This window comes from Mesocricetus auratus, unplaced genomic scaffold (genome assembly GCF_017639785.1).
Source record: "Mesocricetus auratus isolate SY011 unplaced genomic scaffold, BCM_Maur_2.0 Super-Scaffold_100007, whole genome shotgun sequence".
Lineage (NCBI taxonomy): Eukaryota > Metazoa > Chordata > Mammalia > Rodentia > Cricetidae > Mesocricetus > Mesocricetus auratus.
Genome location: NW_024429191.1, coordinates 10,440,076 through 10,451,058, shown reverse-complemented (window position 1 = coordinate 10,451,058; position 10,983 = coordinate 10,440,076). Strand labels below are relative to the sequence as shown.

The 10,983-nt window shown below is 54.7% G+C and overlaps 1 protein-coding gene across 4 annotated transcripts in view; it reads right to left on the bottom strand.

The window, feature by feature from the left end:
• Window positions 1-2,481: 2,481 nt before the first annotated feature.
• The window catches only part of Lmf1 (lipase maturation factor 1), an 87,738-nt gene continuing 79,236 nt past the window's right edge, over window positions 2,482-10,983 (bottom strand). For all 4 annotated transcript variants that reach the window (XM_040748334.1, XM_040748333.1, XM_040748336.1 and 1 more), the window contains 5 exons: window positions 7,490-7,673; window positions 6,968-7,121; window positions 6,635-6,818; window positions 5,999-6,111; window positions 2,482-2,687 (listed from right to left, as the gene is read on the bottom strand). In XM_040748334.1, coding sequence (XP_040604268.1) covers window positions 2,501-2,687; window positions 5,999-6,111; window positions 6,635-6,818; window positions 6,968-7,121; window positions 7,490-7,673 — 822 coding nt within the window. In that variant the 3' untranslated portion in view covers window positions 2,482-2,500. The remainder of the gene's footprint in view (window positions 2,688-5,998; window positions 6,112-6,634; window positions 6,819-6,967; window positions 7,122-7,489; window positions 7,674-10,983) is intronic.

Genomic DNA, 10,983 nt, shown 5'->3' with positions numbered 1-10,983 from the left:
TAACTTAGCTTCTGGGCATCCTGCTGAATGAAGTGGGACTACTCAAGCCACCACCATTCTGTCCACTCCCCTGTGTGAGGGCTTGGATAGAGAAACGAGCAAGCATGTCCTAATGCGACCCAGTTGGGTATAAGGATCATTTGCTCATGGAGCCAGGGGCTCCCCAAGTTTCCAGGAGGGGAGATTTGGAGGTGCATGTATGATAGGGGGTCCTATATATATCGGAAGTAGAAACCTGTGAGTGCCATCATGACCAGGGCTTCAGGTCCCTGTGTTATCTTTAGTGAGTAGACAATTAGTGACAGACTCCCCAGTCAGGACCCATCTACCTTGGGGTGAGGTCTCCCTGAGTAGGGCTGGGACACCTACTGTTAGCACTGCCACATCTCTATGGTGGGTCCCCAAGGCCACCAACTACCATGATGACCAGGTTCTGTGGGAAAGCAGTAAGCCTTGCCCCGTGTTTGCCAAGGGAAAGAACTGCCTACTGACAGCCACACCAGCTTGTCTACTGTGGCTCCTACTGGGTTCCTGCTGGCCTGAGGCCCTAATCCCACACTCGGTGCCAGGGTCACCAGGTGGCACTTCCCACGTCCCCCACTTCAAGTGGCACTGCTGGTGTCCTCGTTCTACCACATCCTCTGGAGTGGCTCACAACAGCGGATACCACATGGAGTTGTCTGACCTTGGGACAGTGCTGGTCTGTAAGGATCAAGATGCTTCTGGAAGTGGTGGTGCACACCTTAATCCCAGCACTGAGTTCAAGGTTAGCCTGGTCTACACAGAGAGACCCTGTCTCAAAAGAACAAACAAAAACATCGGTGAACCTCCCTGGGCTACACAGTGTGACTACTGTGTGAGCAAATCCAGACACAGGAGGCAGCACGGGAGTCAGGCTGCCATCTGGGTGAAGATGACATTCTGCAGCCAGCAGGACCCAGCTCCTACCTGTCCAGATTGCAGTCTGGCTATCAGGCCCTGTCTCTCCTATAAGAAGCATTCTGGTGGATTCTGGTTGCCCCAGGGCCTGGCTCCCTCCCACAGCTCATCTTCTGCATAGGCTTCAATACTTTTTAAAGCTCTGTTGTACCTACAGCCCCCACCCCCCTAGACTCCTTGCGAAGGAGGGGGCACATGGCTGGACCAATGCCAGCGGTGCATGTCTCGGGGTCTGAGGCTTTTCCTGCTGAGCCCCGGGACTTTGGTCCTGGTAACTTGGTAAGGGCATGGATCTCACGGTGAGGTCCAATGTAGGCACCTAGGTGCCACTTCCCAGGTCACCACACTACCCAAGCAGCTGGTGCCCCCGCTGAGAGTCTACTGCCTGGGGCACGGACAGAACGCCCCCAGGAAGGGCTGCTCAGGCTGCAGGCTGCCAGTCACTTCTGTGGTGGTCATGGCAGACTTGCTGGCTCCAGTCTCATTGCTCTGAGGCTTGTCTGTCCCTGACACACACAGGGTGCCCTGTTTCCTTGGGAGCTGGAACACGGGCTCTCTGTTTGCACCTGGGTTGGCCATCCTCCCCCCGAGACAGGCTGAGGGGGTGCTCTGTACAGACCACACTTGTGCCCCCCTTGACCAGCCTCCTCAGCTGAACCTTTTTGTTGTCCCTTCTGGGATCCTCTGCAGTGTGGCCCAGGGGCGGGCAACATGGGCTCCAGACACCATGCTTGGCAAGAAGCAGGATGGGGAGCATTCTGAGTCTCTGCTGTTCTCGTAGCTGGAGAACCTGGGCAATTCTGTCTCATGCATTCCTGGCCAAGGCTCCTGCCGATACAGCTCTGCTGGGCCCTCTGCAGTTCTCCATGTAGACTTGGACATGGCCACAAGCTGAAGACAGAGCTTCTATCCACACTTTCCACATATCCTACACTAGGGTGTACAAGGCACCCAGGAGCTCATGTTTCTGTGGGTGTCTACTCAGGTGGTGTGTAAGGGTTCCTGGGGAGGGACCAGGCTGAGGCTAGCTTCTTTTCTCCAGGGAGATGGTGATTTTGTGCTGCCACAATGGACTTTCGAGGGAGCTTGGCCACTGGCCTGACTATGAGCGTGTGGTCGGGTTAGGTGGGAACCAGCCTCTAGGTCAGGGAATCTGAGAACCCCTGGGGTTCAGCAAACTATGGGGTTGCTACCAAAGTTCAGACTAGGAGAGAGTCCCCAAGTGGCTGTCATCCAGATATGGGCAGTGGCCTCCTGTGATGTGGATGTAGGTGGCAATGTGGTCCTGGAGACAGGGTTGGTGGGTACCTGTGAGGGTGGAGGATGAGGAAGCACTGGCTCCCTGTAGCTAAGGGAGAGGCCTGGTGCCTGTGGGACCTCACTGTGTGACCATACGCAGGGCATGGGGCTGATGGGGACAGAGGCAGGAGGCTCAGTTATGGAAGTACAACCTTTTCCAATTCTCTTCTCGGCAGGACCCACGGGCTACCTGGTCACTGTGTGTGACCATTGCCACAGCAGAAAGTACAGGTAGAAAAGCAGTTAGTCTCTGGTCTTTATTTCAGGGTGTGTCGAGATGGGGTTCCGGCAGCGGCCATTCCCGAGTCTTAAAGTAGTCCTTCAAATCCTCAAGTTTGAGTGGGGGGAAGTAGGGACCAATTCGCTTGCGTATCCACCACTTGCCCTGGGCAGCATGCTGGCCACTGGGGAGGCTGAACCGGTAACGGTAGTGTTCTCCTCGGATCCACCTGCAGGGGAAATTGTGTCAACCTACTGTCTCTTTGCTTCCCCCACGCTCTTCACAGCCCCTATGTCCCAGAAGGCAGGCCTAGGTCCCCGCAATCCGTGGGTGGAGCTCCATTAGCCTCATGATCAAAATGTTCCCAAGCCTGCTACAAATCTTGAATGTAAAACAGGTACATCTGGGCTCCGGTGATGGCACATACTCTATCCTGGGACTTGAGTGAGACCTAGGTGATGCTCTGTCTCCATGATTCACCTTCTCCAACTTGTGTTACTAGGGTGTGCACAGGACATAGCAAGCCTTGTGATGGGACAGGGGGACATGCTATGTCTTTTTGGGTGTGGGTCTGGAGGTATCATTGGTTCTGGGTGGAGCTGCCATCCTTCCTTCCTCTGGTGTGCAAACCTGATGGTGGTCAGTGTCGGGGTGAGGCTGGGCAGTGCTGAGCAGAGCCACGCTGGACTCCACAGGTGGCCATGGAGGGATTAAGGCTGTGCCTCTCTTCTCCTGAATCTGGGGTCCTGACCCTACATTTTGCAAGGCTGGAAAGGGCAGGGGTGCAGAGCCTCTTGGAAGGCCACTGCCATGTGATCACTCCACCTTCTCTAAATTTGCCTTCTTGCCTTCATTTTCTTCTCAAGATACAGTCAAAGATCTAGGGTTGCAGGGCCTGGACACTACTTATAGCCAAGGGGGGGGGTGTGGTGCACTGGAGGGTGGGGTCCTGGGGCAAGGCTCAGGTGCCCAGTGTTGGACTCAGGAGGTTGGGAAAGAGCCAGGGCCTTGTGCTTTCTCTGGTAGGTCTGTGAGGATACCGAGGAGGAATGATACCACCCCTGGAATGCTCTAGAACATGACTATGCTGGTTAGTTTTTATCAGTGTGACACAAACTAGAGACACCTTCAGAATAACCTCTATCAGAGTGACCTACAGGTGTGTGTGTGTGGCATCTTCTTGATGAGTGATGGATTTGGGAGCTCAGCACATGGTGGTCCTGGGTTGTGGAAGAAAGCAAGCCATGAACAGTGCCCCTCTGTGTCTGCTTCAGTGTCTGAGGAGGCCAGAAAAGGGTGTGGGATCACTTGGAGCTTGAGTAACAGGAAGTTGTGAACTGCTGAGTGTGGATGCTGGCAGTCAAACCTGGGTGTTCTGGAGATGCAGGAAGTGCTCTGAATCACTGAGCCATCTCTCTAGCTCCCCCCCCCCATTTTGTGATTTTTTTTTCAGAGGCGTGGGACAGAGGTTAGCAGGTATAGTGTTTGATCCCTAGAAACCACATTAGGAAATAGAAGGCTTGTGTAGAGATGCACACTTGTAGTTCCGGTGTTGGGGAGGTGGGGAAAGAGGATCCTTAGGGCCGTCTGGTCAGCCAGCCTCCCTGCATTGATGAGATCTGGATCTCAGTGTCCTTGGCTCTGACTGCTCAGCCCCTTTACTGTCTATTGTGCCTTGGTCTGCATCTCCCCAAGATTTACCATCTGGGGTTCCCTTTGACCTTTCAGTCTGTGTCTTTCGGCAACTTTGGGAGATCTTCATTAATGCCTCCCCAGCCCCAGGTGGGACCCTTCCCCTTGGGTGCAGACACCACCCTAGGTCTCGTTGCAGTCCTAGGCCCGCGCTCTACTACACTGGTCGCTGCTGACTCCTCCTTTGCGCCCAGCTCTGCCTCCCTCCTCCGGTGTTTCCCCCCAGGGACTATGCTGCTCCGTTCTGAGTTTCTCCTTTGGTTCTCCCTCTGTCTGCTATTTCTTTGCTGACTCTTCCCCTGAGTGTTGTGTATAACTGCCTCACGACTGCCGTGGGGAGGGTCAGTTGTTGTCATCCACTGGCTGTCTTTTTCTGATCTGTTCAATGCCTTCCTGGTCTTGTTGAGCTTTAGTTTGGGTGTCGGGATCCCAAGGCACATTCAACCCTTCTGTTGCAGTGGCTTCTTCAAACTCCATTCTGGAAGTTCAAACTTTCTACCTTGTGCCCTGGCACTGCCAGGCAAAGGTGGCAACGGAAGGTCTCCACTGATGACACGAAACTAGGCTGGAGCTGCTTGCTGTGGTGAGCGTCTGGGTCACCACAAGGCCTTCCAGCAGCTCAGTGAGTGGCCTCTTGTCCTTCAGGGTGGAGTCCATGTGCTCTTGGCTCTTCCTGCTAGGCAGGATCATTTGTTTGGTGGCTCTGGCTGGAGTAGAACGGGCTTGCCATAGCTTCTGTCCCAGTGACGGCTCCTTTCTGGGCATTTGCTGCTGCTTGTCTTCGCAGACAGGAAGCAAGACAAGCTGGTACTATTTGAAGGTTGATGCTGGGGTCCTGGGTCCCCCACTAGGCCCCTCCCAGAACTGTTCAAAGCTCCTGTGTTTATTTCATGGGCAGCACCCAGGCTCAGTGCAGGGTAGGGAGGTGCCTGATCCATCCTCCCACCATGGAGACTCCAGAGTCACCACCCATTTCAGAAAATCACGGCTGGCAGTGGGGTCATGCTGAGGTCACATTCAGCTCTGCAACCATGCAGAGTGTGACGGTGGCCCCTCTGCTGGGCCATGCTCTGTGGCATTTACTGTGTTTCAACTTGCACATGTATTAATAGTGAATATCGACTCACTACTGATTCACACAAGAGGCAGCCAGGCTTGCATTCACAGATCTGCCTGAAGGCTCTGTTTCCACAAGGCACACCTGACCACATCCTCAACCTCCTGCTGGACCAGGAGACCATCCTAAGCCTAGGCCTTCCACCCATCCCTGGCAGGTGGGACACAAACCCAAGACAGCAGCCAGGAGCCAGGGAGGCTGGTCAGTGACAAGCCTCTCAGAGCTGGAAGGACACAGCTGCTGGCAATCCTGGGGATGTGTATCACTGCAGTGTGTGCCTAGTTCAGATTTCCTGGTGGCTGCAGGGTGCTGGCAGAGGAGAGTGCAGTGACAGGGGTGTGAGGCTGCTGGCCCCTGGGCAGGGGTGTCCCCACATCCCCAGTGCCACAGTAGGCAGTGCGGGGAGGCGCTTGGCTGGCTCCCTTGCCTGGGCTGCCATACTTGCAGCTGCTCACTGCCCCTCAGCGCCTCTCCTGACAGTCCTGACAGCTGTGGGCAGCTCTAGGTGCAGCTGTCCTGAGGCTTCTCCAGGGAGAGACAGGAGGAATGTGTTTTCTGTCAGCATCAATGGTGGGCAGGACACAGCGGAGGGATGTGGCTGGTTCAGGACTGCCCACTCCCCTAGTCTCTGGCTGCTACTGAATTCCACATCATGTGTCAGGGCGCCCAACTCAGGCACTAGAGAACACTGCCCATTGACCACAGGCTGAAGTGAATAGGGAGACTCTTACCTGGGAGGAGACCTGCCCTCAAAGGGGTTGAGGGAGAGCAGGGACAGGGTCTCGGCATCACCAGCTAGGAGCTTACCCGCCAGATGGATGATCCAGTCATTGTGCTCATAGGTCTGAAAGGACAGTGTTCGTGAGGTTGGAGTATGGGGACAGCCACCCCCCAGGAAGTTGGCACGTGCCCCGGTGTAGCCCCTGCCTGGTCTCTCTGAACGTCATCTACTTCCCTGCACTCCACAGTCTGGCTAGAGTATGGCATGGTCAGGTGTTCCAGGACTCGGTTTCCTTTGAGGGTTCACTCATCAACCTCCCGGGAACTGCCTGCTTCATGTTCTTTCTGGGGTCTCACCTGGGGATCACTCACTCATGAACCATCCCTCAGCTGTGTTTTCTACCGGGCTACTTGCCCTGGCCTAAGGTGTGATTGCCCTGGGCCTTGGGGGAGCAGAGCTATCTGCAGGAACCCTTTTCCAGCAGGTCCAGGTCAAAGCAAGGCCTGTTCAGTGCCTTGGGAGGTCTACACCTCTAAAGAGAGGCCCCCTCCTCCGTGACCCTCTTGGTGGGAAACTGCACCCTTTGCAAAGAGCACGCATATAGGGCTTGTCCGTGGGTCAGAGCATTATGGTGGGACATCATTACCTGGAAAGCTGCGAACCACATTAGCCAGTCCAGGCGGTAGTGGTATGGAGAGATAAGGCATGGCCGCCTCCAGGGGTCACCAGGTTTGCACTTGAACTCATAGTCCTCCCACACGGCATCAGGTGCACTGGCATTAGGGCTGGCTGTGCCCTGCAGGATCACCTCAGTCCGTTCCTTGGTGATACTGGGGGAGATGAAGAAGGTCAATGCAGCCACAGTATCTGCCTTCCCCCAGCTGAGATGGTGATGCCATGAGCCCACACCTCCCGAAAGTGAGCCAAGATGGACAGGAGGGCAGAGCCCAGTGCCCCAGCCAGGGTGCCTGGCCCATACCTTCCAAAGGCCCCGTAGGTGTTGACAATCCTGAGTGGGTTGAAGGAGGTATTCATGACCTGCCTGGAGCTTAGTAGGTTGATAACCACGGGCACGCTGAGCCAGACCACCAGGATGCCCAGGGAGAAGTTGACCACTCGCCGCACCATGCAGCCTAGCCAAGGATAGGGGTGGGGGACAGGTTGGTTCTCATCAGCCAGGCTCCCAATCTCTCAGCAAAGCTATGCTATTCCTTCAGGAACCCTTGGCTACTGTTCTGCCACTCCAGGCTCAAGAAGGCTTACAGGCACACCCACCCAGCCATGTAACCCATGGGTTGGGAAAGGTGCCCTGAGCCACAGCCAATTATCCTAGGTCCTGGCCTAGCAAAGGACCCTAGACAGCAGATGTTCCCTCCTAGGACCTATGGTGCCCACCCTGCTCTTGCTGACGGTTGTGGAGCTGGTGAGTACCTGACCTTACACATTCATGAGACATTCGGCATAAGGGTCATGGGGCTGGTCGGGGTTCTGGTTCACCCACCGTAGCTTGGTCTGGGCTGGACCCCTTGTGTATCTTCCTTCTGTATCCTCAGGACTTGGTTCTTTAGGCCTCGAAGTCCTGAGGGAAACAGGAATCCCAAAGTTGCATCGTCGAAACAGGCAAGGCTGGGCACGATGGTGAGCCAGTTCAGGAAGCTCAGGTTCCCACTGATGATGAGGATTACCTGCGGGTGCACACTCGAACTGAGGTATGCTTGGGAGCAAGGGCTGCTGCCCTCTATGTGTCTGGGCTGGGCACCCACACTTCAGTAGTCCAGCAGAGGCTCCAGAAGGGCTTCTGAGCCCCCTTGTCATCCTCTCAGCTTGAGTATGATCCCAGGTCCTCTCTAAATTTGCAGGCCCCACTGAGACCCCAGGTGCAGAGCCTTCCACAGGTGGGTATGGGGCCTATGCAAGAGTTGGCTAGCCCAGGAAAGGCTGGGGATGGGGTGTTAGCTCGACCTTTCTGTGGCCTGAGAATTCTGTGTGGTGGCTTCCTGGGATATACCATGGTGGCAGCTCTGGCTAAGGCAGGACTAGTGGTAGCTGTCTGAGGTACAGACTTGGCATGGAGGTGGAGGCATGAGAACCCAGGGGGAACTAGAGTTCACAGAAGGCAAAATAGGAACAGGAGACAACATAGTGACCTAGGGTTGAAGACAGTGACCACTGTGGATGTCCTTGAGACCTGGAGGACAGTGACAGCTGGTGAGGAGTCGTGGATGAGAGGAATGAATATATATATGCCTGGCTTTAGCCCAGACCTTTAAACTGACTGAATAGGAACACTGATCAAATGGCAAAGCATGCCTGTGTTGTGTATGGCTCAGAGACTTCCAGCAAGGTTTACACCTGTGTAGGTACATTAGCCATTAGCCAGTCACCCTTCACACTCTGATGATACTGGGCTCTTTCAAGCTTCACAGAATGAGAGTCACAGGGTGGCTTCTAGGATATCGTGGAGGGTCACCCTATAGGGACAATATCTACCTTAGAGTCCTTGCTTGTGCTCTTGTAGTGGACATGCCTGTGCTGAGCCATGAGGTAGGCATATGGTGATTGACCGACTACTTTCCAGGATGGGCGCAGGGTTTCACATGCTCACTCACAAGTGGGGCTGAAGACTCAATGTTACTAACATATGGTGCTGCCCCCTGGCCTGCAGCCTGAGGTTGAGAGCCTGCATTGATCTAGGTACTGAGTGCTGTTCACGAGTGTCTAACCCTCTTCTCTCCCTGAACACTTGGGTGCCTCGTTGCTGAGCAAAAGCATTTCCTAGCATCCCTTGTTGGCTACATACCCCAGCTCATGCCCTGCCTGCCTTTTTATTGGGTGGTTGGAAGGGTTACATTTTCGCAGGTCACAGCCAGTGCTTTCTGTCTTGTCTGAGAAGCCCCTGCCCACTCCACAGTGAGACTTCTATGAGCGCAGGGTTAGTTACTCCCTCCCCCCCTTTAGACATTCACTGTAGATGGACATGACGTAGTATCTGGACAGGTAGGCTCTATTTAGGTCTACCATGACCCAAGGGGCAAAGAGATGGAGTCAGGTGAAGAGTCCCGAGATAGGAGGGTGGCAGAGGAGGCAGCTCTGACTTCCCAGAGCTGGAGGAGATGTGAGAGGTCAAGCCTGGTGAGCCAGGGGAGAGAAAGAGGCTTTGAGAAGCTCCTGACCACCACCCCAGTAGGATCAGGAGTGGTCCCCGGGCTGTGTATTGTTACTGGGACTATGGCAGCAACAAAGGGGGACAACTCAGAGTCCAAGTTCCCTCATACCAAAGAATGCAGGCTCGGGTTCCCTAAGGTGCTGTGAAAGCCATTTAGATGTCCATGGAAGACCTCCGAGCACCCCTGTCTGTCCTTGGAAGCTGTACCAGCCCTGCCTGCTACCCTCTGTGGCTGACCTTGTCTGCAGAATAGCACCTCACTGGACAGCTGGACAGTGCTTCCTGTAGGTCTGTCCCTTCTTTGGGGCTGACGAAAGAACCCAAGTGGTTCCAACTCTCTTCTCTGGCCCCAGATTGACTGGATCTTGAAGTGCACCTCTTTCAGGTCAGAACAAGGCAGGCCAGAGGCCAGGGTCAGTGTGGCTAGAACAAACAGCCCAGCTCTTATCAAAATGTGCCTCAATGGCACTAGTGTCCAGCACACCTGGCAAGAAGGGTCTTGAGGACTGGCCTCAGCCTTTCCCACTTGCTTATACCTGGAAGGAGGCACATGCAGTCTCAGTGTGGACCCCCATAGATCCTCTGCTCCTGCAGGGCTGCAGCAATTGAGAGCTGCATACAATGTTTGCACTGTGACATGATCTATCCTTGATGGCCGGAGTGGCCTCATAGGTTAGCAGGACTTACCCTGAACTAGTTTCCACTCATACACTGGCCTGCACAGCACAGCTCTGTGCCCCCAGTCCCATTGTCTCCCATAAACATCCACACATGAGGAAAAGTCTGGGAGGAGACCCTAAGGGGCTAGCCACACCATCCCCCCGGTCTCTATGTGGCCTGTTCCATCTGGACACCTTCTATAGAATCTAACACCCAGGTGTATACTGTTCCCTCCCCTCAGCAGAAACGTGAGAAATAATTGTTTCTGAGCACCTCACACACAGAAGGGCCATCACAGGCAAACTTGTCACCCTGCCAGAGCTGCAGAGCTCCCAGGTCTTGGCGTCCTCCATGGCACCCCAGGCACCCAGCCCATGATTTCCCGGGTTAGCCGTCAAGGTCTAACCTGTACCTGCAGCTTTCTGACTTGTGTGATCTGTGCATTCATTGTTGTCCCCAGCTTGAGGGACTGGCTCCGTTTCACATGGACAGGATGAGACACGTAGCTGCATCTGGAGGCTCTGCCGGCTCCTGCTCAGCCTCAGCTCTGTTCCTGAGCTGGGGAGCCTGCTGGGCCCACTCTCACACATTCAATGTGTTCCATTTAAAATGTCATCCAGTCTACACGAAACTGAGTCCCACAGCAGGGAACGTGAACAAATCAGCCCCACAAGTCCCCTTGTTGGTGAGAGCAATAAATGCACAGATAAAAGCAGCTCAGGAGAGCACAACCAGGACAGGTATGAAGAAACCACACAGGTCCTGTTCCAAAACCAGGGACAAGAGTGACAGTCATATACAGGAGCAGGGACACAGGTGATGGACGGTCAGCTGGAGCGCTGTGTGAGTGAGAATGAGGAAAGGACACCTTTCTGAGGTGCCAGAAGCAGCTGTCAAGCAGCCAGGTGTGGTGGTGTGTCACCAGAACTCGGGAAGTGGAGGCAGGAGGGCTGCAAGTTCAAGGCTAGCCTCAGCCACACAATGAAGCGTATCTTCAGGGGCAACTCTGGGAAGAGCTAGAAACCTAGTGCAACGGAAACTCAGGAATCTACGAGGGTGGCCCTAGCGAAGACTCCTAGCAATGGGAGATACGGAACCTGAACCAGCCATCTCCTGGAAGTTCAGGCAACACTTCCAGTGGAAGGATTGGGACACCAACCCCGTCATAA